The 26961-nt window shown below is 44.3% G+C and overlaps 2 protein-coding genes, 1 long non-coding RNA gene and 1 other non-coding gene across 16 annotated transcripts in view; 3 read left to right on the top strand and 1 right to left on the bottom strand.

Annotated features, from left to right (window-relative positions):
* RNASE11 (ribonuclease A family member 11 (inactive)) overlaps positions 1-26961 on the top strand; it is a 122755-nt gene that overhangs the window by 77593 nt on the left and 18201 nt on the right. For 5 of the 11 annotated variants that reach the window (XM_045059636.1, XM_045059637.1, XM_045059638.1 and 2 more), the window contains one exon: positions 20381-22952. The exons of 2 other annotated variants lie outside the window; for them this stretch is intronic. In XM_045059636.1, coding sequence (XP_044915571.1) covers positions 20381-21002 — 622 coding nt within the window. In that variant the 3' untranslated portion in view covers positions 21003-22952. Of the gene's footprint in view, positions 1-333; positions 888-18264; positions 19876-20380; positions 22953-23682; positions 23840-26961 lie in introns of those variants that run through there. 4 more of the 11 variants (XM_003987388.5, XR_006599377.1, XR_006599376.1 and 1 more) reach the window with 4 other exon arrangements.
* TRNAP-AGG lies at positions 902-973 on the top strand. The gene has a single exon. It is a non-coding gene; the product is annotated as a tRNA-Pro (tRNA).
* On the bottom strand, positions 10104-23657 carry LOC109500735. Of its 3 annotated transcripts, none has more exons than XR_006599378.1 (4): positions 23500-23657; positions 23158-23291; positions 10940-11297; positions 10104-10266 (listed from the first exon to the last, which is right to left on the bottom strand). It is a non-coding gene; the product is annotated as an uncharacterized LOC109500735 (long non-coding RNA). The 3 variants fall into 3 exon arrangements; XR_002158462.2 differs by having other exon boundaries at positions 10104-10262; XR_002158463.3 differs by lacking the exons at positions 10104-10266; positions 10940-11297 and adding an exon at positions 20554-20809 and having other exon boundaries at positions 23500-23654.
* Positions 13251-16951, top strand: RNASE12 (ribonuclease A family member 12 (inactive)). The gene has a single exon (XM_045059645.1). It carries the CDS (start codon positions 15555-15557, stop codon positions 16083-16085), a length of 531 nt encoding a protein of 176 aa, XP_044915580.1. The 5' UTR covers positions 13251-15554; the 3' UTR covers positions 16086-16951.

Below are 26961 nucleotides of genomic sequence, written 5' to 3'. Positions count from 1 at the left end.
TAGAATATGAGGAAGCATATTCTCTACCCTTCGATCTCTTCCCGGCTCCCCGCCCTCCACCCTCCGCCCTGTGGTTCGTAGTTTTGTCGTTTCCCGGGTTCTTCGTATCTCTTTTTTCGCCCATCCCTTCCTGGTTTGTTTTGCTTTCTTTCGTCTTTTAAGCCGCAGTATTTGAGACTGGTGGAAAGAGCTGTAACACACGTCCTGTCCCAAGAGACAGGACCACCTCTGTTAGGTTTAGACGTTCGAAGCACCTGCCCCGGGCCAGGCGCAAGCTGGTCACCAGGAAGAGTCAGGGCCCTCTCCTGTCTCACGGCTTCCCTTCCCACCCAGGGAGGGCGTCACACGACGGGAGCTGTCTCTCCGCGAAGGATACTGAGTTTGGGGTCGTCCGGCTGCAGGGCGCCCTGACGCGGCTGGAGGAGACACCACGCGAAAGCTTTCCGGAAAGCACGCTCCGTGGAGTGTGTGTGAGGCAGGGCGGGAGATGTCGGAGCGCAGGAACGGTCTGCAGAGTGCCTCGTCGGAAAGGAGCCTCCCCGTTGCCCAGCTCTCCCGCCAACCGCGGGCAGCCCTCCCCACGCCCCCGGGGTCGCCCCGCAGCCCGTGACTGTCCTGGATGCGATGGCCTCCCACCATTCCTGTATAGCATCTTTGGCTCATTCGGAAGCCAAAACGTGCCGAAATATTCTCGTTGGTGCCTGGGCTTTTTTTTCCGAAAAAATCTGTAGTCAAGGGGGCATCGCCTTCCAGAATTTGGGCGAGAGAGACTGCAGTGATCACTTTATCCACTAGGCGTCACCCCATGCCCACAATTGTAAAGAGGGGATTTTCGGGCCAACTGTGTACGTGGCTAAAATTTTCTTTACTAAAGTTTAAAAATGAGAGAGCAGTTGTGTGTGGCTCGTTGGTCTAGGGGTATGATTCTCGCTTAGGGTGCGAGAGGTCCCGGGTTCAAATCCCGGACGAGCCCTGTTTTTCCTCTTCTGTCTGTTGTCTTCCACCCCCAGTAGACCTTCAGCTTTCTTGATGTTTAAACACCTTCCCACTGAAGGGAGCACCTTCTGTAGCTAAAGTCACTGGATGAAAACCATTGTATACTCCACTACTTCACGTTTATATACTTAATCCTCAGGCAAATGTTCTTTGTGTTATTAAATCTGGATAAATACCAGATGTTATTACATATCATTTATATGGTCTTTGACAAAAATCACTGTTTCTAAAATTGACCAGCATTTCACTTTTGCAGTTTTTTATTGTTATCCAAAAATTGTTCATTCAGGACTGGGAGAGTTGTATTTTCTCTCAATCATTTTGCATAACCCTCAATTTTCCTCCACTGCAATCATGGGAGCCCTTCTTTGGGTACTGGGACCACAAAGGGTCGGCAAATGCAGCAAGATGTCTTGTCACATAAAGCCTGGGGTCCCTTCTTCCTTCAAGCCTAACATTCCAGGGACTTGGGCTATGTGCCTGTGGGGGTGGGGGAGTCTCAAGCATGGTAGCACCTTGGGAATGAACTTCTAAGCAGGATGCTCAAGCCTGCCAGCTTATTAGTCTCACCTGTGAAGCTTTTTACCATTCACTGGTTTGGGGTCCAACCCATTAAATTGGATTTTGTGAGGATAGGGCCTTGGCATGGCTATTTGTTAAAAGCTCCTCAGCTATAATTAGGGTTGGCCTAGGAACTACAGCAGCTGTGCAGTTGCTCCACAGGCCACAACTGGAGACTCTACCCAGTACCCTCAGTAACTCTACGGATCCTGTATCCCATCCACCCTCCTCAGAATCACTGCCTCCCAGCTGGGACTTCATCTTCCCTGGATAAGGGTAGTTCTGGGAGCAACCACATGCCAAATTTAGTTTCTCTGTGACCCTCCTTACTTCCCCAGGCCACAGAAACAGACTGTGCTAAGAACAGGAAACTCCAAAAGATAAGAGACGGCCCAGTGGTTCAGCCTGCTTGGTTTGAAGGGGACAGGTGGATAGGTGCATGGCTCTCATTCCTCACACAGGGTCGAGACCCTAGCTAACATCAAGCCTTCACCTGCACTCCCTGCCTGCTGTGTGTTTGGTGCTTACATCCCCATCAGTCAGATGTGCCCTGACTCACCTGATGAACAAGAGCTAGAAACCACAGGTATTTTTACCTCACTCTTAGCTATACTGCTGAGTATTTAACTTCTGGTACCTCTTCAACATTTGGAAGAACTGCAAAATAATCTTGGAACCAACCCAAGATTATTTAGCGTTCTCACATTCAATCCTTTAACAAATGATGTTGGCTGCACAGTTAGAACATTTCCAGAATCCAAACACTTCTCACCACCTCCACCACCACCACTGTCGCATAAGCTGCCACCATTTCTGCCTGTGCTGTTGCAATGGCCCCTTCGCAGGTCTCTCTGGTTGGTCCTTGTGCCCCTTCAGTCCATTCTCAACAGAGCAGACAGAATACTCTTGTTGAAACCTAGGTCAGAGCTGGTCATTGCTTTGCTTAAAACCCTCTGTGCATCTCCATTTCATTCAGCATTAAGTCAAAGCTCCTTGCCATGGCTTAAAAAAAATCTCTACATGACTTTGCTGCTTCTTGAACTCCCTTCACTTCACTGACCTCATCTCCTACAGCTCACTCCCTTTGGTGGCTACATTCCAACTACATTAGCCTTCTGAGCACCTCAGAAATTCCTGCCTCAGTGCCTTTGCACATGCCCTTCTCTCTGTCTTGAATCTTATCTTCCTCCTGCCTGTGTAGCTCAGTTCCTCCCTGCTTTTAAGATCCCTATTCAGATGTTACCTATCAGAGAGGACTTCTCTGACCACCCACATGAAATAGCATCCACCCCCCTTTGCTCTCTGCCCCCCGTTCTCTAATTTTGCACACCCCCTTTGCACATGCCACATGACTTTGGCTGCTGCTGCTGTTGCTTTTCTTAATTCTCCTCCCACCCCCCACCACTGGACTGCAAGCTCCAGGAGAATAGGTTTGGTTTTGTTTTTTGTTTTTTGTTTTCTTTTTCTTTTTTCTTTTTTCTTTTTTCTTTTTTTTACTGCTGAAGTCTCAGAGGCTAGAACAGTTTTTAGCACCTAATAGATACTCAATAAATATTTGGTTAATGAGTTGCAAGAATTGCTTTAAATCACAAAGTTATACAGGCTTTTAAAGAATGCCAGATCCTGTTGCATCAGGGGAGACAGGAGCATGGAGGTTCTGGGGACTTGAATAGAGAGAGCACTCTTGCAGTGTGAGGGATGGGTCATCATTGGGGCATGCCTGGAAAATATTCTGTGGCAGCCCCCCTTTTAGGCCATGATATGGCCCTGTCAATATTTTGAAGAAGTGTTGAAAGGTTCTTTTTGGTGGGGATAGGGGTGAACAGCACAGGCACTGCCCTAGATTTGTGTTTTATTAATTTTGAGAGAGAGAGAGCATGCACATGCTCACACAAGTGGGGAGGGGCAGAGAGAGAGGGAGAGAGAATCCCAAGCAGGCTCCACACTGTCAGCACAGAGCCCAATGTGGGGCTTCATCCCACAAACTGTGGGATCATGACCTGAGCTGAAATCAAGAGTTGGATGCTTAATCAACTGAGCCACCCAGGCACCCCAGAACTAGATTTGTGTTTTAAAAAGATTACTTGGGGGGGGAGGAGGAAGTACCTGGGTGGGTCAGTCGGTTAAGTGTTCAACTTCGTCTCAGGTCATAATCTCACAGTTTGTGACTTTGAGCCCTGCTTTGGCCTCTGTGGTCACAGCTAGAGCCTGGAGACTGCTCCAGATTCTGTGTCTCCCTCTCTGTCCTTTCCCTGTTTGTGTTCTGTCTCTCTCTCTCTTGCTTTCTCAAGGATAAATAAACGTTGAAAAAAAAAATTTTTTTTTAATTAAAAAATTACTGTGGTAGTAAGGTTGACAAAAAGCCACTGGGAGCTCCATTTCTGTGTCTAATAGGCCTAGAGCCCTGCATCAGGAAATGTTATGGCTGGATGTCTTTTGCCAACTCTAAAATTATTAGTTGTTTTCACCTCCTGCTTGTTTTCACCTCGTGCATTCCACCAACTCTGCCAGTTCCCAACCACTTTTATTTTATTTTATTTTATTTTTTAATTTTTTTAATGTTTATTTTTGAGACAGAGAGAGACAGAGCATGAACGGGGGAGGGTCAGAGAGAGGGAGACACAGAATCCAAAATAGGCTCCAGGCTCTGAGCTGTCAGCACAGAGCCCGACGGGGGGGCTCAAACTCACGGACCGCGAGATCGTGACCTGAGTCGAAGTCGGCCGCTTAACCGACTGAGCCACCCAGGCACCCCTCCCAACCACTTTTAAAGAATGTTGGTGAGAACCACAGAATTAAGCTCAGGGCCACAGAGCTAGTTAGTGGCAGAGCCAGTGTCAAGACAGGAATCCAGCTTTCAGGACTCCCAGGCCGCTGCTCATTCTGCCCTGGCTGGGTGCTTCTGAAAGGGGAGATGGTTTGTTTGCTTGTTTAATGAATCTGGATTCTTTGGGGCCTTGCTGATTATTTGGGCTCAGGGGACAATCATTCATATTCTCTAAGGGCATCTTACTGATTTTCAGGGGAGCTGGAACTGGCCCGGAGAGGAGGGCAGAGACAGGAGTGGTATGAAGGATCTGAATGTCCTCGGAGGTGCTGTGGGGAAGGCTGGGTTAATGGTCCTTCCTCAATGAGGGTGCAGAGGAAGCTGCTGGGGCTCAGTCCAGGGACACACATGAGAAGCCAGATATGCTAAGATCAAAGCATTTTCAGAAGTAGAAATCTAAGGGACAGGGGGCCTACCAAGTAGCTGTTAGAAAGACATGTTTATGCAGCTTCCCTCAACCTGGCCTCCCCTGGGTTATGGCCTGCTGACAGTCATTTCAGGGACACACATAAAGTTACCAAGAAAAAAAAAAAAAAAAGGCTTACTTTGCCCCCAAGGGAGAACAGGATCTCCCATGTTCACAGCTTGAGGCTTTTAAGTGTAAGGCTGAGATTGATAGCCTCTGATCTGAGTCTGAACATGTCCTGCCCAAGTCAGGAGCTGCTTGTTCTTGGACACATGCAAGCTCTAGGCTGATGGTCTCACCTGGACAAAGAGACAGGTGAGGTGGTGGGAGGGCAGGTTGGCAGCTGGCCAGAGACTTAGAAAGGTATTGCGTGAATCCACTAGTTAACAGTGTGTTTAGGGAACAGCTCTCCAGTTGCCAAAGGTAGCTGATGACCCCACCAGAATAGTGGTGCTTCATTCCTCCCCACCTTTTTTTGGCCAATACTTAGTGTTCTTGATTTAGTGTGTGTTCTTTTGACCAAAATGTCAATTTCCTAAGCCATTTCACAGGGCTCCTCCACCTCTACCACATTCCTGAATCAGAGCCCCACCTCCCCACTTCGGGGCCTGGTAGCCAGGCTCCATCTCCCTTTCCCCACGGCTTACTCCAGGCCAGAGGGTGGAGACCACATCTCTACCCGCCCTGTGTGTGGGGGGAGGGGAATAGAATTGGTTGCCAGAAATTTGTCTCCTTAAGAGAATAGGAATTGTGTCATTTCAGTTTAGCTCAGAAACTTAGTTTGTGATAGCAGAAAGGAACCTCAGAATCAAATTCTTCCTTTGTTACCAAGTCCGTTTTAGAAATATAGACTCAGACTTGCGAAGGAACACAACTTGCCCAGGATCGCCTAGCTAGTTCATGGCAGAGGGAGAACAAGACCTGAAGTCTTTTACTTTTTCATCTGTTGGCCAACAAAAGACAAAGCAGCAACTGCAGAATAAATGTATGCGCTGATTTGGGGTCTTGGGGATTGCCACCTGGAAGGCGCAGAGTGGAAGAAAAGTGTGCCCCGAAGAGACAATGGAGGTCAGGGTATTTCAAGAGGAAAGAGAATTTACATGAGTTGTTTTCAATGAGATGTGATTGGTGCTAGCTGCAAAAGTGCTGAGCTGTTAGAATGCTACTGGAGAGTCACATGCAAGCAAAGGTTGCAAAAGAGTTTTTCCGGCCTTCTGGCCAAAGCGTATGGATGTTTTCCAGGATGTTGTTTGTACAGTGCTGAGGTTTGGGTTTCATCGGTGTGAGGACGTGCTTCAGACTCACTTCCCCAAAGGCTCCAGGCTCCATTTTATGGCCCCTTAGCGTGTCTGACTCCATTTTACGAATTTTCTTTCACACATCCACTCTTCAAACAACTTTTGATCTCTTGTGAAGTACCAGGCAGTGTGCTAGAGCAAACAGGTTCCTTTTCCTGGCTCTCCAGAAGCCCACATGTGGGAAAGAAGGCCAAATAAACCCTTCGCTGCTCCACACAGCAATCACTAAGCCAAATTATGTGCAGGGAGTGTGGAGACAGGCTTCTTATGGAGATGCAAGGAGGAGATGGAGGTGGTTAATTGAAAGAAGGCTTCCTGGAGGAGTTGGTAAGGCCCCATGCCCTTTGCCCTGCACTTAGAGATATTTCCTGACACCAGGGCTTTACTTTGGTTGCATGAAAGTTTGTGGGAACCAGCACAAATTTCCTCACCAGCAAGGCCCACTTCCAAGGTTGGAAAGAAACCCATCATCTGACTGTTCTCCACACCAGGATAGGAGGTGAAAATGGTTTGGGAGGGTTCTTTGGTGAAAATGAATAGGGGGAAAGAAATCAGATCCCAATTTGGAAGTGCTTCCAACTTTCAGTCTTTAGGGAGGTGCTAAAAGGTGGCATCTGGGTGATAGAAAAGTGGGCACAAAGAAGATTAGAGAATGACGTGGGGGGGGGGGGGGAGGAGTGCACCCTGTGCCCTAAGTGACCTTACTGAATCCAAGCCATTCCCAGCTTCTCACTGCCAGTGCTCCCCACCCCCCACCCCCCGGCCCTGCTTCCAGGCCACAGGCACACTGTCACTTCTCCCACACTGATGCCTGGCCCCGGAAACTCTCTCCCTGGTGGAACCCAGATCATCCTAGCTCATGTGTATGATCCCTGTGAAATGATCTCCAGATTTGCTGAAAGAACACAGGTAATTGAGGACCACAGCTAAGGAATACAGACCAATCCTTCCTCTTCCAAGGGTGTGGTGCATTTGGGGGCAGGCCCTCCCAGTGTCCAAGGAGGGGGCCCTCTGAGAAGCTGCTTGAGTCATGTGACATGAGGCACTTGCACAGGCTTTGTGGGATGGAAGCTCTGCAGCAGGGCAGGAATCCAGATGTGGTGCTTTCAGACTGAGGTGTCAGGTACTCTGTATTGTAATGTAAAAGTCAGTTCTATCCTGGAATTGCAAGTCTTTAGAAAGTATTATGCTGCTTACCAATTTGGGGCTCATCTATTGTGGTGACCCTTAAATTTCAGTGTGCATTATAATCACCAGAGATGGCCTACTGATTACAAATGCAGATTCCAGGGCCTTACCTCCAGAGACTTGGATTCAGTAGGTCCAGGGTAAGGCCCAGGTTTCTGTAGTTTTAGTTAGTAGCCAAGAAAGGGACGCTTTCACTTAGAAACCACCTCCATTCACTATATATATTTATAATTTTTTTCTTAATGTTTATTTATTTTGAGAGAGAGAGAGAATGCCAGCATGGGGAGAGGCAGAGAGAGAAGAGAGAGAGAGAGAGAGAATCCCAAGCAACCCCCACACTGTTGGCACAGAGCCCAGTGCAGGGCTCAGTCTCACTGACAGTGAGATCATGACCTGAGCCAAAATCCAGAGTCTGACACTTAACCAACTGAGCCACCATATATTTTCTTTCTTTCTTTCTTTCTTCTTTCTTTTTCTTTCTTTCTTTCTTTCTTTCTTTCTTTCTTTCTTTCTTTCTTTCTTTCTTTCTTTCTTTCTTTTCTTTTCTTTTCTTTTCTTTCCTTACTTATTTTTACATGTTTATTTTTGAGAGAGAGAGAGCACATGCATGTGAGCAGAGGAGGAGCAGAGGGAGATGGAGACAGGATCTGAAGCGGGCTAAGTGCTGACAGCAGAGAGCCCAATGTGGGGTTTGAATTCATGAACTGACCCGTGAGATCATTACCTGAGCTGAAGTTGGGTGCTTAACCAACTGAGCCACCCAGATGCGCCAGGCAGGGGCAGACTAAGGAGTGGTTAAGGGCTGGTGGTGAGGTCATTAACCCTCCCCTAATAACTCTGCAACCTCCACTCCCATTCTTTCCTATGGGCAGTTCATGTTTCCTCAGCTTTAGGTAAAGCACTCAGAAAATCCATCTTCAAGAAGAGTGCCCCTGGCGCCCTCTTGTGGCATGATCACTGTCTCCTGCACGCTCCTCTATGGGAACTCTGTGGTCACCACTACAAGGACAGAGGGGCCCAGGCCTTGGGGAAGAGGAGATATAAAGCAGAGGATGATAAGAGGAATAAGCAAACCCCATATCAGAATGACCAAGGAAAGGGACATTCAAAAGAAGTTCTAGTGAAGGGCTGCTGATGGCTGCTGGAAGTAGTGCATGTGAGTTAGTGTTAAGATTTTTTTTCTCAGCCCTATATACTTGTGTTTGGTGGGCATTAAAGAACTTAATGCAGGACTTATAAATTTAAAAAGCACTCCTCAACGAGCTTCTAAAGTGCCTTTGGGAAGGGCACTAAAATTCTAGTAGTAGTGAGTGATGGGGTTTGGATTATTTTTATATGAATATTGAAGGGCAACCCCCCAAACAAAAAAAACTGGGACTATTTAAGTTACATTCCCTTTGTTTATAGTTTCCTTGGTTTGCACTCTGGTGGCATCTATGGCTCCTAGTCCCTTGCAGCAGTTCCCAAACTGCTATTCCATAGAACCCTGTTCCTTTGGATGCTAACAGTGGTGCCGCTCAAATGAAGCTCCATGCTCAAATCAGTTTGTCAAGTTCCAAATCAAAGGAAATTAGTCAAGCCTCTCAGAATCTCATGCTTTGTGACTTTCGTGACTCTTCGAGGGAAGGAATATGATAACAATGTTTCTGAAGCTTTTGATCAGGACACTTTTCTTGAAGCACACTTATTACCATTTTCCAGAACAGCTTTTACCTGAAGGCAAGTGGGAAAAGCGCTTGCTTTTCCTCCAGTGTTTATTCCCCCTTTCTTTTTAGTAATAACAACCAGAATTTTAGCTGGGCACATGACAACCCAGAATAAATCCAGCGTTTGCCGCTATCCTTTGCAGTTGAATATGACCGTGTGACCAAGTCATTGTCAATGAGATTCAAGTGGAGATGGTGTGTGACACTTTGGGATGTACCCTTAGAAGGCACTGCCATTCCCCTTTTATGCCTTTCTCCCTGCTGTCTGTTCCCTGCTCCCTGCTGGCTGGAGATGCTAGCTGGGGCTAAAGTGGCCATCTGAACAGTGACGTAGAAGCCACATCCTGGGATAGAAGTCCAGCACCTTGGAGCACCTCACCAATCCTGCACTAACTACCCCTGGCTTTCTTTTCCATGAGAAATAAACTTCCATCTTGTTCATACTGCAGTTACTTTGTGTTTTCTGTCATTAGCCGCCATTTGGGAAATGTATAATGATAATCTCTTTAGATTTTTTTGTAATTTTTTTCATGCTTATTTTTGAGAGGCGAGAGAGAGAGAGAGAGCGAGAGCGCGAGCATAAGCGGGGAAGGAGCAGAGAGAGCGAGATGCAGAATCTCAAGCAGGCTCCAGGCTCTGAGCTGTCAGCAAAGGGCCTGATGTGGGGCTCGAAACCACGAACCATTAGATAATGACACCCTTTTTTTTCTTTTTAAAAAAATTAAAAAAAAATTTTTTTTTAGACAAGAGAGTGAGTGTGATCAGGAGAGGGAGAGAGGGAGAGAGAGAGAGAGGGAGAAAGAGAATCTTAAGCAGGCTTCATGCTCAGTACGGAGCCAGACGCAGGACTTGCTCTCATGAATATGATATGATCTGAGTGGAAATTAAGAGTCAGATGCTTAACTGACTGAGCACCTAGGCACCACTGGTTTTGTTTTTTTTTAATATTTTTTCAAAACCAGTTGTGTATTAGGATGTATGTATAGCCTAGGAATGTATATAGAAGCCAACAAAAATAAAAAGGATATTAAGAAAGATTGGAATAAGGCGAGGGCCCTTCCTATTAAAAGCATTTAGGATTAAAGATGTATTCTAACAATAAATATGCTAATTGTAATAAATTGGGTTATTGAAAGTATTCTTGTAAAGTTTCTATACATAGAGAGTTTATATAAGGGAAATTAAGAAGAGTGTTTTCCTTTGATTGGTGCTGTTGGCTAGTACAGGTCCCATAGTGAGAAGGAGCAAGAATTGTTTGCCTTCCAGATTCTCCTGGGCCCCTACCTAGGGAGGAAAAAGAAACTTAATAATGGCATAAGTTGAATTTCTCCCCAGCTTAGTAGGACAGAAGACTTAGAATTAGATTCAACTTGATGTAGAAGCAATTAAGAAATGTAATTTTCTTTCCCATGTTTGTAGAATAAGATTCATATTGGCTAGGTAGCAAAATATTTATTTACTATACTTCACTGATCTTTTAAGGTGACTGGATGCTCAGAAAAGGGTCTTTATTTGGTCATAAGTAGATTGATGGGAAGGTGGGGGGCAGGGAGGGGAAGGTGGAATCCAGGAGACCTCATGAGTTATCCCATCAAGCAAGGGAGGCTCTCAGGACAGGAATGGAGAGAGATGGGGGAGTCAAAAAGGAACTTTTGGGGTTTTTACAGCAGATGGAGATTTAGAAACTAGTTTTTATTATTGTTGGTATGATAACCTATACTCCACACCCAAGAACACTTCAGTGCTATCTACAACTTGCTAAAAACTTGTGGAATTAGATTTGCTTTGGGAGATTCAGCAAAGTGATGAGCCCTCTATTCTGTTGATCAACTTGCTGTTTTACAATCACCTTAAAATGGTGACTGACAGCAATAAGAATTATGTTGACCCTCAATCTGGAGGCTGACCAAGCTCAGCTAGGCAGTTCTTACTTGAGGTCGTGCCTGTTTTTACTCACGTGGCGGCTGGAGCTGGATGATCCCACAGGCTTTTTCACTCAGCCATCTGGCATCTGGGCTGAGAAGACCTGAGCATCAGGGAACTGGAACAGGTGGGGCAATCTGAGCATCTCTTTCTATCCATGTGGCATCTCCTTGCAGTGGCCTCAATGTTACCAGACTTCATACTTGGTGGCTGAAGGCACCCAGAGTGAATGCCCCAAGAGAACCATGACCAAGCAGACCTAGTCTCAGAAGTCATCAGAAGAGATGGGATCAATTGCACCAGTCTAAATTAGTGGGAGCAGGCACAAAGGCCCACCCAAGTTCTCAGGAAAGACTGTGGACTCCACCTTTTAATAGAGGAGTCGCAAGATTCTGGAAGAGAATGTGGAATGGAAAACATTTTGTGGCCATTTTTAGAAACTACAACCTGCTATATAGCCTTAAGTTGAGCATGGCATTGGGCAATTGCAGACGCCTTGCAAGAGTAGCCAACCACATCCACAGGACACTAATGACCTCCACAGTCTCCTGTGGGAGAGCCAAAACCGGGGGAGCTCTTTGAGCACTTCTCTCTATCCAAGTGTCCTCTTCATGCGGTGGCCTCAGCACAGTGGAACTTCGTACACAGCAGCTGAAGGCACCCAGAGTAAGTGCTCACTTCCTCTGCTGTCACTTTGAGACTCTTGCCTGGTATCATGGGATACTGGAGCTGGTTAGTTCCCCAGCTGTCCTGAAGGGCAGCTTATTCATTTGATGAAATGAGCGATTAGGGAATTGCAAATGATGTGTTACATCCTGACACTAATTTTAGTTTCCAGCAGCTATGTGCCTCCTGTAGTCCCTGGGTTTTGCCCCAAAACTCAGCAAAGGGGGGTTGGGGTGTGGGGAGGAGTCTTAGGAAAAATTCAGTAGTCCAAAAATAGATCCAGTTTTCCCTCCCTTTCCTTCCTTTTCTTCTTCCTCTTCCCCCTACCCCCCCTTACCCTTCTCTCCCTCCCCTTCCTCCCCCTCCTCCTTCCTCCCCTCCCTCTCCTTCTCTCCCTCCTCCCCTTCCTCTCTACCTCCTCCCCCTCCCCCTTTCCCCCTCCCCTTTCCCCCTCCCCCTCTTCCTTCCTCCCCTCCCCCCTCTCTCCCTCCTCCTCCTCCTCTTCCCTCTCCTTCTTTCCCTCTTCCCCCTCTTTCTTCCTCCCCTCCCCTCCCCCTCCCCCTCTCCTTCAACTCCTCCCTTTTCTCTTCTTCCTCCTCTAGCTCCTCCTCCTCCCCCTTCTCCTCCTCCACCTTCCCTCCATCCTTTCTTCTTTCCTTCCTCCCTTCCCTCTTCAGGCGCACAAAATTGAGTTTATCATATTCTGTTTGTAGCCTATGCTAGGCCTTTCCTTTGTTTTATTCAATTTTATTATTTCTCTTTTTATTCCTTGTGACTGCTTCTATTTCTCTCACCCTCATGGACACGTGTGCCAGAGTATTTAATCCATGTTCTTCCATCCTATGTATTGTATACCCTTGGAAAATACATTGTATTATTTTGGAGCATGTATGTTTTAAATTTTAATAAATAGAACTTTCATTCTGGTTCTTACCATTTTTCACATGGCACTGTGTTTTCCAGTTCTATCCATGTTGCTATTTCTAAATCTATTTTTTGAAACTGCTTTATACTATTTTATTTTATGTATTCAACACATCTTCACTCATCCATTCCCCTCAAGAGGGACACATAAGTTGCCTCCAGGCCTGCTCTGCTACCAGTCATGCCATGAGCAACCGTACATGTGCTCCACCTGGAAAAATTCTGGTGGAGTCTGTGCCCAGGATGGGGTCACAAGGGCTCAGCATATACACATTCATTCTTAATTAATTAATTAATTAATTAATTTGAAAGAGCATGAGTGGGGGAGAGGGTCAGAGGGAGAGAGAGAGAATCTCAATCAAGCAGGCTCCACGCTCATCACAGAGCCTGTTATGGGGCTCAATCCCACCAGCCTGGGATCATGAGTCAGTCATTCAACCGACTGAGCCACCCAGGTGCCCCAGGTATACCCACTCTTAATTTCACTAAACACTTCCAGGTTACTTTCCAGTATCACCACACCAATTTTCATGCCCACTAATATTTTTGCCAGCACTTGATAAAAGATTTTCTTAAAAATATATATATATTTTAATTTATTTTATTTTTTAGAGACACAGAGTCTATGTGGGGTAGGGGGCAGAGAGAGAGGGAGAGAGAGAGAAACTTAAGCAGGCTCCATGCTCAGTGCATGGAGCCCAACCTGGGGTTCGATCTCTCGACCCTGAGACCATGACCTGAGATGAAATCAAGAGTTGGTTGCATAACCAACTGAACTACCCAGGCGCCCTGAATATTTCATTTTTTTTTTTAAGTAATCTCTACACCCAACCTAGGGCTCTAACTCACAACCCTGAAGCCAAGAGTCACATCCTTCATTGACTTAGCCAGCCGGCAGCCCAAAATATAAGATTTTCTAATTTTTGAAAACTTGATGGTTATAAACTGTTATCTCTTGGTTATCTGAATTTCTGTTTATTTGATTACAAGTGAGGTTGAGCATTGTTCATCACCCATGTTGACTTTCTTTTCTCAAATTGGCTTTTCATAATTTTTGGCATTTTTTTCTCCTTGTAAGTTTCTTGTCTTTTTATTGCTGACACTAGGGAGTCCTTTACATCTAGATGTTAACTCTTGTTGGTTTTAGGCATTACAAGTGTTTTCTCCCAGACTGCCAGCATTATTTAACATGTGAACCCAGTCTCTGTTCAGTTTCTGCAGGGTAATACTCTGAAATGTACAGACAGGTCTAGCTGCCTCAGGTGAGGATAAATTTTGTAACAAATGTTGCCTCCCCCTTCTGTAAACTTAATATAGCATCTATAGTTCAGGTACTTGGAAGTCCTGGCAGGAAATAATGAACATGTTATAATGTGTATATATATTTCTCTTTATAAGATGAAAATGTTTCTGCAGATAGTGTGCAAAGCAAAATTTAGTCACTAGAGGTAATTAATTATTTACATTTACATCTTTGTGGCACTGTGCAACACATATCCCAAAAAGGACAGTTTGAGTTCCAAAAGAACGCCCATTCTACAAAAATTGGGAAAGTAAATAATAACCCCTTAGTCATTCATTTCCATGGTCTGGGATTTCGCTTTGGTTGTTGATGTATAGAAAGACTTTGAAGACTTTTCCAGTATTGCAGACCATTTTCCATCCCCAAAGTCACTTTCTTCTTACCAGTTAGAAAGAGGAGACTATGTAGCTGTCTCTCCAAAAAAGAAATCACTTCAGGGCAAGAAGTAGTAAAATTAAGTCCATTTTCCCATTTCTATATCAAATGACCAGGAGATGATAGCAACAAAAAATCTCTTATTTTCTCAGTGTCTTCTACCGCGGTCTTTTAAATCGAACCCTCGTCCACTGGTTCCCTATGTCAGTTTCCCAAGAATACCATAGGCCAGTGGTTCCCAAATTCTGTTCCACATTAGAATCATTGGGGGGGCTTTAAATATCTCAGACTCAGGTCACAGCCAACACCAGTTAAAGCCAAATGTCTCAAGGTGGCCTTTAAAAATGCCCAGGTGATTCCAGCGTTCAACAATGGGTTTGGGAACCATTGCCATACTTCCCCAGGAACCCAGGGCGTGATCAAGGCTAATGTTAATGTCAGGGAGTTGTTTCTGTCCTGCACACCACGTGGGAATGAGGCTTGCTAGGACTCGATGTTCAAGTGTTAAGCGTCAAGAGGGTGAGACTCTTGTTCCTCTTGCCCTCTTCTATCTCCACAGTAATCTATCTGCAACATTTCTTCTTGAATGAAATGGGCATAATAGCTACTTCCTAGGTTTGCAGGAAAGACTGACTGCAAATCTGGGAAATAGATGATAGTGTGTCTGACACACAGCAGGACTTTAATAAATGCTTTGGAAAATCCACGTTTGTTTAATGAGCACACATTCAGGACCTGCCTTATGTAACTCTCCCTCTGAAGATAACTTCTCATCCTTCCCAGTGACACCCAAGCACACTCTTCACAGGCTCCTCCCTTTCTGCTCTTTTCACTTTGGCCCTCCCCACACTCACCTGGCTCCCTATCAGTTATTGCCAAGGAACAGCTAGACACAAAGGACTTTCTCAGATCTATGGTCACAAGGACATGTTACCTGTGAGAACTACAGCAAAAACACAAGGTGAGAGGCGTTAGCTTGGTAGGAGAGATTGGAAGAACTGGGAAGAAGAGATTAATAGTGCTGAAAACATGTGGAACTGGATGGAATTAGTGTTGAGACAATTAGGATAAAGGAAGTCATTCAGCAGTAGGAAGAAAACAATCAGCCATGGGTACTTTTGAGCATCCTTCTACATGTCCAGCTCCGTGTTAAGCACTCTGATGGATTCAGGAGAAACGGAAGATCTCAAGGAGCTTGCAGAAGCAAAACAAATACGACACAATGGGAATGACCAGAGAACAGTTCAATGCCAAATACTGAGAGCTGAAATAGATCAAAAGGGCTTGCTCGGGGAACTGTTCCTCCAGCTGGAGCCTGAGATTTTAATTAGCAGAGAGAAGGAAGTGAAACATCCCAAGGGTGGGGGAGCAAAGTCAGGGGATGGGGCTGGAGGAATCTGATCACCTCCTGCTATGTCCTGTCTCTTCTTACTCTGTAGGGCTTACAGCAGATGTGAAGGGAATCTCACCCGTGATGATACTAATGGTGATAATTTACCTGATGCTTTTGTTCTGGGAAAACGAGCAGAATGGGGAAGGAGAGGAATCCACCATAGAGCATCTGCATGTGGACTACCCTCAGAGTGACTCTCTTGTAAGGTACTGCAACCACATGGTCTTACAAAGAGTCATCAGGGGACCTGACAATACCTGCAAAAAGGAGCATGTTTTCATCCATGAGAGGCCTCGAAATATCAACAGTGTTTGCACCTCTCCCAAGAAAATGACTTGTCAGAACCATTCTTCCACTTTGTGTTTCCAGAGTTTGACAAAGTTCAAAATGACAGTGTGTCAGCTCATTGGAGGCACCAGATACCCTGCCTGCAGGTACCACATTTCCTCCGTGGAGGGGTTTATTGTTGTCACTTGTGATGACCTGGGGCCAGTTACTTTCCAGAGATATGTTAAATAAGTTGAGACCACTGCCTGGGTCTGAGGGGTACTGGTACTCTCCTCTCTTGCAGACTTCTGTATGGGGTACTGGTATATTGGTTCCTCTCTCAGGGGTACCAGTAACTGGTTCGCCCTGAAGCACACCTCAACTGTGGACATGGGGTAATGCTTTGTGTGAATTGGGTAGCCACTAGTAATTCATCTGTCCTGCTGGTACGGCTAAGCTGGAATAATTTCATTCTGGTTTAATAATAATAATAATAATAATAATAATAATAATAAAAACTCGACTGAATTGAATCATAAACTCTTCATGTGTTTTAATTTCTTGTCCCTTTTCTCTGGGTCACGTGTTGAGAGCCAAGAATGAATCCGAGGCAGAGCTGGGATTCAGGTAAAGTGAGCAAGGTGCTCACTTCATGTACACAGTTTAAAGGCGCCCCAAATCCCAGTAACCTGGATAAATAACATTTAAAAAAATCAAAATTAATGCAAAAATTTTCTGATGAATAAAATATCTGAGTTTTAAATCAAGACCCAATCTGACAGGGTTGGACTTAAGGTGACATGAATTAGTGAGTTAGCCAGTACAGGGTCAGATCCTATTATTTGACATTTTGGTATTTGTCATCAGAGATTACTTTGCATTAATTAATATTTTTTAAGTGTTGCATTAAAATAGTATTTATCTTGATTACTGGGCTTTTGGTACCCCCTTAAATTTTGTACCCGGAGTGAGTGCCTCCTTTTGTTTCACAGTGCTCCCAGACTTGATCCTAGGTGTGGAGGCATTTGGAGTCATTGATGAGGGTCTCCTCTGAAGAGGGCATATATAATTCAAGCTGCGTCTGTTTACATTTAGCACCTGCCTGTGTGCCTTGAAAGAAGGGGAAAGGGAGAGTGGAAGGATTGCCTGATGGGTCAGAAACCATTTCCCTTAAAGACTGTGGTGAGAAATGAATCCAGATTTCCCAGGAAGAGATTGAGACTCTCAGAGCTCAGTACCTGGACGCTTGCATCCGCAGAGGAAATAGAGAATTTGCATCCTAACTCCTGACTCTTTTCCCCTTATAGATCTTACAGTGGAACTGATTGTTTAACTCCCCCACATCCAGCTATGGGCAGGGTGTCTTTTGAGTTAGAGGGTGAGCCCAAAGAATGCAGAGGAGAGGTTCCTCATTCTGGGGATTTGATTAAGTCCTGTTCTTCTCTGAGCATTAGCCCCCTCACCTGGGAAGTTAGGGGCTTGGACCAGCTAGTCTTTGAGGTTTCCAGGCCTATTACTCCACAATTGTGTTTCTCCTTGTTGGACGAAAGGGTTAGTACTGAGGAGTAGTGAGAAATAAGGGATAATTGGCAGCTGAGTGCCAGGTTACGGGGTCACGAATTCTGAGTTATGACATTTCGATCCTGTGAGAGCCAGAAACACAGTGAGCTAGAGCTGGCACAGGCTATGCACAAGCTTTAGAGGGCCCTTTCTGTTCTCATCTTTTCAGTTGAGAGATTTTAACTATTGCATTATTTATTCGAACTTAGTTCAGGGTCAGATCCAAAAAGGAGGTACACCCGTGCTAGTTGTTAACTCTGTCTTTTGCAAGCGTCAAGTTCTAACTGATTGATTTGATTGAGGGAGGGAGGACATCTACACTTGTGAATGAAGGACACTTTGCAGCCTGGGAAGTAGACAAGGCTTACTCATTACCCATTTCTCCATGGGAGTCCCACTGTCACCGTCGTCTTCGTGGAAGTTTGGATGTCACCAAGGAAGCAGAGCCCTCAGATGCTGAGTAGGAACAGGTGGTCCCTGGCAGATGACTTATTAGAGTCTAAGTAGCAGCATCATTTCTTGGGCAAAATTTTAAAGTCACTGAAATGTGTCTTTAAAGACCCTGTTTTTATATTTTGAATTCTGATTCCTTTTCCTGCCCCTCTCCCCAGGATTTATTGTCCTTTTTTTTTTTTCCTTCTCACTATTTTTCCTTCCCTTCCTCCCATAAGCCCCCTCCTTCTAAGTAGAAACAGAATTTTGCAGATAAATTCATTCTCATTAAGGTGCTAGTAACTGAGACTGTCCAGTGGAATCTATTCTCAGAATATTTTCATTCAATAGGGATCAAAACCCAATTCAAATGAATTGTGATGTTTTAGACATTTGTAGTTTGGGAGGGTTTTTTTTTTTTTTTAATGGGCACCTAGCAGCCCCAATGAAACCCAAGTAGCTGTGAATTCTATCCACTTGAAATGGATGTTTCAGAAAAATGATTTCAGTCAAGAATCTCTGCCTTGCTCTTCCTTTTTATTTTTCTCCCCAGTATCTTTCTGTTTTCCTGTTATCACCTCATTATTGATGTTGACAGTAGAGGATATTTAGAAAAAAATCTAAATCCTTCTTCCCTCCTACCTTCAATCTGCAGCAAGTCTGGTTTAAGCCACACACACAAACACATCCACTTAATTCCTAATCATTTATCAATAATCAATCAACCCAATTACTGAGGCTTATATATTCTTAGTGCTGAGTCTTTGCTCTAACTTCACACACAGAACATTTTTAAATTACCTGTAATAAAAACCACAAGTCCATGTGTGTTAATGTCAAATAAGTGGTATAAGAAGGGAGTGATTATATAGAACTATCGAATCAATATGTTGTACACCTGAAACTAATATAACATTGCATGTCAATTATACTTCAATAATAATAAAAAAGGAAATGAGTGATAAGAAGATTAGGGAAGTGAACAATAGAGTTGGTAGACATAAGTTGTGAAAAATGTGTTAAAGAAAGAATGTGATCTGAATTGGGCTTTGAAGGATTTCAAGAGGCGGAAAAGAGTAGGCACTCAAGAAAGGACCAAAAATGGAGAGACAGAATAGGGTGCATTTGGAGAAGGGTGGATAGTGCTGATTTGGTTCATGTACCAAAATAATGGGAGATAAACCTTGAGAAGCTGGTTGAGATTAGATCAAGAAAGCCTTGACTACATGGCCTCAGGGGATTAGATTGCCTTGAGTAGGCAATGAGGAATATTTCAAGGTTTTTGAAATAGTGTCATTGCAAGGGGTATTTTTAGAAAAGCAGTGTATTGAAGGAATCGGAGGGGCCAGGAGCAGTGGTTAGGAGGTTAGAGTGATAATGCAGGAGATATAAGGGGATGAATCTCTCAGTGGTGGGAGGGAAAAAAATTCTTTCTAGAGCAAGAGAAGGAATTATCACCCTGAATAAGCATTTTTTTCTGAGATTCTCATGATGAATTTTCCAGTATTGAGCTCAAGTAGAGGATTTTCTACATGTTATGTTGTTAACAAATGTTGAGAAACTAGCACATATACAGTTCAGTGGTTGATTCTGTACCAAATAAAAAGGAGCAGAAACAAAGTTCCAGGCTCAAGGAATTTTCAACCCTAAAAAGAGGGAGAAAAGAATTACATACATCATCTAACTTGAAAAGTAAAAAAAGAACATATAAAATGAAGTGCAATGTAATCTATGCTATGGGGTTTCAAAAAAGCTGAAAACAAATCACTGTGGGTTAAAATATAAACAGGGATGATTTCTTCAAAGAAGAAACAATGATACCACCACTGGGCATTGCCAAATGTCCACTTTATTAAGTTCTCTGAGCATCCTTGGTTCCCGTTGTCTCCTCCTTCTACCCCATACAATTCTACCTACCCCTTTCTTGCCCCTCCTTCCTCATTCAGCTAGACCAATAACAGAAACTCCCAGGAAACAAATAGAGTTTCACTTCTCAGCCCTGTAACCAGCTGGATTCTTTCTCTGCAGGACCAACTTGCCAGAGGAACTGGTAAAGAGAAATTCTATGACTGCGAGTGGGTGGGGAAAGAAATGAGAGATGGGGGAAATAACATGTTTTGAGGCCATAGGAAACTCAGAAGTAGCAAGGAATGTGTTGGGTGAGATTACTGTGACCACTATGTAGATGACAGTCCCTCCCAAAGAGATTATAGACAAAGAGAAAAGAGAGAGAAATAACTACTTGGTTTGGGGCACTTTAAACATACTATCTTGTACAATTCTCACATTCCCCCCCCCCCTTTTGTTTTTTCTGCATGGGGGAAACTGAGCTTAAAGGAGTTCGAGTAAATTGCGTATGAGCGGGTAAGCGGGAATTTGGAGCTGGGTCTTCAGATTCCACAGCTGAGTATCTTTTCATGCCATCATCCTTCCATAGAAGGAGCCTGAACTTACATGCAGGAATTAATCCTGGGAATAACTGCCCTGAGGAAAAGAGAATTATCTCATTAATATTCTCCTTATTTTCATCTTTTACTTTTTTATTTTTACTGCAGAAGAGAGTACCCCAGATCTGAGATGGATTCTTTCTTTCTGCTGCTCCTTGGCCTGGGTTTGGTTCTTGCAGGAGCTCCAGAAAGCATAATGGAGATAATTAACGAAGAATTATCGGGGGAAGAGATGTACTATGATGTGGCAAACAGGGACCAAGAAAAACGGACTAGTGAGGTATTAATGAACTTGACTCTGTTACATAAAAATACTAGTGCCAGTACGTCCAAGGATAGTCTGTCTTCCTCGTTATTGACATTCAGAAGATTACATTATAGCTTCCACGGAGGAGACAGCCCAGGTAACGACAAAGAGTATTGCAATGATGTGGTGGTCTGGAGAAAAGTTTCCGAAGCTAATGGGTCATGCAGGTTGAACAATAACTTCATCCATGGCTCCATGGAAGTGATGCACGGGGTCCCCAAGGCCTCCAGCTGCAAGTGTGGACAGAATCTTGGCATCAACTGCTCTAGGAGCCCACGTCTGGAGACCACTATGTGCCAGCTTACTATGGACAAACAGTTCGCCAGGTGCCAATACCACAGTGATACCTCATTAAAGAAAATATTGGCAATGCTGACAGGTCATTCTCTGATGAGCTGGTTAGTTAGTGGCTCCAAGTTGTAAATCCCACAGGGCTTTGAGACCGGAGTCTCTCTAAAGAAAGACATCCTTATTCTCATTATTGTTTATTTCCTTCTATTATCCGTATCTACCATTTCAGCAATATAGCAAACTCTTGGTTATCTGTACTAACTGGAGGAATGAAAAGTGAAAAATTGTGAATTCAATTAAAATTTATAACTGATCCTGGAGTACAGATTCTTTCTCTCCCCCTCTCTCCACCCCACTTCTCTGTCTCTGTCTCTGTCTCTCTCTCTCTCTCACACACACACACACACTTTCTTGGAACCAGACCAAATTCTATCCTAGCTCAGCTATTAAGCCAAGAAGCAGAGTCCATCCAACCTGACAAAATTAAGAGAAAAGGCCCAAAACAAATACTGATAATTGAAAGTTAATTGTACTGCCTCTGAGACTATTCAGAGAAATAATGAATGAGCATAGGGGATACTATTATCTCTGTTTTTCAAATAAGTGTGTGCATCCATGCTCACAAATGTGAGCACCCACCCATGCAACCAGGTGCTGCCTGTCCTCCAGAAGATGCCAGAAGAAAAAGATGCTTTTTGGCTTAGCTGTTGCCCTCAGTCAACAGCTCCGGCCCTATGCAAGCTCCATTCCTCCATCCTTGTCCCTATCTATGTCACAAGTTGCTACAGATGGAATGATAAAGCTCTTATTGCAATTTTTATTCAGCATGGTCTTGATTCCCTGGGACTGTGGGAGAGGGATGCAAGCCATGGAGAAATAGGGCAGGTAGAAAGATGGGAAACAGGACATCTCTGCCAAGTACTAGGCAGGGTTAGTCTTCGATCTTGTTTTTGATGTTGCTTTGGGTTTTTTTTCACTACCAATTGTTTATTTGTAAGTTTTAGGGTTCAACACTCTACACAAAGTATGGGCAATTATCTTGTTCCTTAGTGGGTGCTTTTGTGTTCCTGTTCTCTCCATCCTGAGACCACTCTTTTAATGTCCTGATTTTAAATAAATACATGTATAGCAAATGTTACATCACTGTAACACTTTTCTTACTGTACAGCACTCTTAATATATCAATTTTCCTAATGCTTTTCACATCATGTGCAGGATTCTCATTTTATTAAAACTGCAAGACTCTGACAATCAACCAATATGCAGCATTAGGGCAGATAGTTTTATATCTTTCAGCTGGGTTTTCCTTGTCAGTATGGTGCCTGCTTAAATAGTCACTGTGAGCTTGGCCAAATAGGTGTGTAGTTAGCACTCAATTTTCTCTTGGCAGCCAGATGAGAAGGTGATAGAGGGAAATGCCTGGGACCCAGAGTTTTCTTCTCCGTAGGAGGAGAACCTGGAGCCCTGGAGGAGAGGTATGCTCCCTGGGGTCCATTCTGGGGATAGTTCTATGTGGCAAGGCTGGTGCTACCAGCCACTCATCACACGTGGGACAGGTTCTCCAGAGCAGAGTGGTACATCGGGTCTCTTCTTGGTTCCAACTTGGTTCCATTTGAGTCACTTCTTCCCTACAGTACAGTCCTACTGTAGAGTCAAGCTCTGGGTGATGGGCATGTCAGCCCCAGAGACAATAACTATTCAAGCTCTGGCAAAGTTTTTTGGTAATATGCAAAGAAAACACAAATCCAGCCTCGTTCAGAATTTAGTACAGACTTCTTCCTTCACCAGAAGAGAAGAGCAAAGAGCCATAATAGATACCTCTTTCTAGGCCAGGACCATCCTCTAAAGAGTCTTAAGGCCAAATCTTTCCACTTCTCTGAAGGAATCGGGAGCTCCCAGGGCATATCTAATCATCATACTGTGAAGTCTGAAAGATGTCAAATGTGGAGATGCCATCGAGAGTTGAGACTCCTAACTACTGGCATTTCCCACCCTCAAAGCCTGTCACCCCTTTGACATAATGTGCAGCCTGAGGTCCCTCATGATGATGATAGGCAAGGGATTTCACATTTTAAAACATTGAGTCTTTGTAATGTCCCTTCTCTGTTCCCAAACCACAGAGAGCTTTTTTTTTCCCCTTTCATTTTTCTTGTAGCTTTACACCTAAATTTCTCGGCCTGGCTTCCAAGGCTACTAATGCCCCATTCTCATCTCACCTAGCCTGACCCCAGCACTGTCCATCTTCTGTTGCTTTAAGGCTGCTGTCTTCACAGTCCCCAGAACTCACCTCCTTGTCTTCACTCCGTTGGTGGGCTGGTCCTGATAGGCTTCCTCTTCATGGTCTCATTCTGTCACCTCAGCCCCTTCAACTGCACAAGCCCGCCTGGCTACAAAGGGCCAAACAAGTGTCTCTTGGACTTCCTAGAAAGATAACCGAGGGTAGATATGTGTCATTTCTCTGCAGCTACAGAGAGACATTAGAGGGAATGAAATGAGGGAATAAAGGAGACAGATCCAATCCCAAGGGCCACAGAAGGGAGAGTTGGATAGAGAAAGGAAGCTGGGAATGTAATGATAGAGAGTTTTGAGAAAGGGATACTAAGGGGGGTATGTAGCACAAAAGTAATACCCATCTTGTCTTTAGCCATTCCCTCTGCTTTCCCAACATGAAGGGCACTAAATTCCCTTTAATCAACAATTCTGAAGCGAAACAAGTCCTGGCTCCCAAGGCCCAGGGTGATGCTGAAGTAAGGGGAGCCTTTGTGACATCACAGATAAGTCCTCATATGTTTTACTGCCTCATCATGCTCCCCCACCCCCAAGTCACTTCACATCAATGTCCTTATCTACATGATGAGGAGGCTGGATTAGATCTCAGGGCTCTCTGACTTGGATAGCCATCAGGATCAGTGTGGTGGTGTTCTCTGGTTGCCCGCCCCAAACTACCCGCTCGGCCTCAAGCCAAAGAGGTACAGTGAGGCACAGAGCTGCCCAGCCAGACTTCTTTTCCCAGGATCTCTGAGCAGGAGTGATGTGTGCCACTTCTACATCCAGGTTTTGTGACATGGAACTGGCCTCCTCTGTGCTTTTTTTTTTCTTCCCAACTGCTAGATACCCAAAATGGACATGGGTGTGACTCACCTTTCATCCCTTAGATGATAATAGTGTTCTAGGAATGTTCTAGGAATGAGCTGAACACCAAAAGGGAAGAAAGGCATGTACCTGAATAACTGTGTGCAGCAGAGATATCTCACCAATCTGGACTGCTTAATTATATGAGAGAGAAATACATATGTATATACATTTTTTACATTTTTATTTAGTTTAGAGAGAGAGAGAGAGAGGGAAAGAGAGAGAATCCCAAGCAGGCTCACCACTGTCAGGGCAGAGCCTGACGCAGGGCTCGAACTCACGAACTGTGAGATCATGACCTGAGCTGAAATCAAGAGTCAGATGCTTAACTGACTGACTGAGCCACCCAGGTGCCCCAATATGTATATTTTTAAATTCACCATATTTTGTTCCATTAGCCTAGCCTTACCCTAACAAATTTACTAGGTGTAGGAGCCATTATCAAATACGAATCCCTGGGCCCTGGTCCAGGAGATTTGGGTTCTATAGATCTGGGATAGGACTACAGCATACAGGACTTTTACATGCGTTAGGTTTGCTGATGTGGTTTGAAGTTTGAACACCACTAGATTAGATGGCCTAAAATCTTTCCTTCTAGTTATAGAACATTCTAATTCTAGTCCAGTGAGGGGAAAAAAGGTTGCTGCGTATGTGTTCAGAGCTTTTGCAGACAGCACTGGGGCAAAACAAGTCAGTTTAACTCCGACTGACTCTGAACTTCGTTCACAGTGTCCCAAACTAGCAAGGCAGCATTGTTGTCTTCAAACTCCCTGGAAGTGAACACATTGCAAGAGGGACTCATGTTTCCAAAAACACGAGAGTGGCTGAGATGTTAGAAGAGGCGTCACACACATGGAATGCATCCTTTTTACTCCAGCAACTAGAGAACTGGCAGACCTTTATGTTTATTAATATGTTAAACTTTTTCAAGATCACATATGATAATTACCACAGGGATGGTTAATAGGTAATAGCAATATTTAATTACAACAACTGAGATCTTATAATGTGCCAGGCGCTTGTCTAAAATGTACATATGGTTTCTTTATTCTCAGAGCAACCTCCATGAGGTAGATTATTATTATCCCTGCTTCAATGATGAAGAAACTGAAGCATAAAGACTTCAGGAAATATACAAAGTCACACACATAATAAGTGGTCCCCCAGGAACAAACAAGGATGGTCTGATTCCATAAATCAGGTTTTTAATGTTTATTTATTTATTTTTGAGAGAGAGAGAGAGAGAGCACAAGCAGGGATGGAGTAGAGAGAGCGAGACACAGAATCGGAAGCTGGCTCCAGGATCTGAGCTGTCAGCACAGAGCCTGGCGTGGGGCTCAAACTCATGAACCAAGAGATCATGACCTGAGCTGAAGTTGGAAGCTTAACTGACTGAGCCACCCAGGTGCTCCAGTAATTAAATGGTATCTGCCATTATTATTTTCATTATGATTAGATCAGGGCATTGTGTTAAACACACAACTGAAGAAAAGCATTTACTATTGCTGAGAAAGGGTTTCTGTCTTGAATATGTGAAGAGTTCTGTCTATTTAATAAGTTAAAGATGAACATACCTGAAGAAAAATAAACCAGGGACACAGAAAATTAACAAAAGAAATAAATAGTCATTAAACATTTGGAGATCTTTTTCCCCCTTTCTTCTAAAGGTAATATAGATAAAAGCAGTGTGATATCATTGTTTACCTGCCCAATCAACGGAAATAACTTAAAATAATAACATAGTGGTGGCATAGGTACAGGAAAAGGGACAATTCTCGGGCACTCCTCCTGGGAAAACAAATTAGTACATTTGCCATCTCTCTGGAGAACAGATAGAACTAAGCCCTATTCTAGTTTTCAGACTCTCTGCACATTTGGTTTCTTTAGTTCACTGATGACAATCCTTCTTCCTCTTATACATCCTCTAGGTAAGAGACTCAACTCAGTTAATTCTGGCCCTTAGGACTTTGAGTTGGGGATCTCCCCAGGTGCCTGAGTGGGCCCTGGGGCTTGTCCTACAGATGGTCAAAGAACAGGGCAGAACCCCAGGCATGAAAGCTCCAGGCTATGCTGCTTGGTTCACTTTCCTTGCTCTCCCCAGCTCAGGCTGTTCTGAGAACTCCATGTTCTTTCCAGGAACATGGGCTGAGCTTTCAGACCCATCCCATTAAACACGCCTTCTGAGAGCTCTCATGGCCTCAGGAAGCAGGGCCTGTCAGAGGAGGAATCAGCAGGGGTAGGAGCATGAGAGCAAGGTTGAGAGGCTGATCTCTTGGGAGATGCCCACACAAAGAGTGACCTACCTTTACTTTTCCCCTTCTGACACTCACCCCCCCCCCCAACCATCCCTTCCTCATCCTACATCCGTATTCTCTTCTCTTGCCCAGACTGTGCCTGCAACACACATCTCCTTTTCGCACCCTGTCGTGGCCTTTTGCTTTCTAGTTTCCTTTTAGGCTTTGCCCCACTTGACTTTATGTGTTCTCCGTGTGTCCTGCATTCATACTCACCCATCAGGTGTAGAGTGACAAGGGTTCTGGAATCAAGTCACCCATAAGACTTAGGCCACTATTCAATCTGTCATGGTTCCAGCCCCTGTGAATCTGGGGCTCATGGAGCACGTGGCTCTGAGTTGCCCAGGTGGAAAAGGACAAGAACAGCGTGAATTGATGAACTCACCCTGGGTACACATGGAGCCTTTTTAGTGGGTGCCTCAGCTAGTCTTCTAGCAACCTCCCAGTCTACTAAATTCCCCTTTGTCTTCCTTTAGAAAACACTGGAATTTCTCAGCTATATTTATAAAACTCATTGTAATCATTTTAATAAACGACATATTTTTGTGCCTAACTGCCAGACAATATGGTCATGGTTGTGAACATCGCTCAGTGTGTGGCAAATTATATTGATGTAAATTTGTTTTTATCACACTTCAACAATCTGTCCATAATTTTTTTTTGTA

This window comes from Felis catus, chromosome B3 (genome assembly GCF_018350175.1).
Source record: "Felis catus isolate Fca126 chromosome B3, F.catus_Fca126_mat1.0, whole genome shotgun sequence".
In the NCBI taxonomy this organism is placed as follows: domain Eukaryota; kingdom Metazoa; phylum Chordata; class Mammalia; order Carnivora; family Felidae; genus Felis; species Felis catus.
Note: the sequence above shows the minus strand (reverse complement) of the source record. Positions and strands in the feature narration are given on the sequence as shown.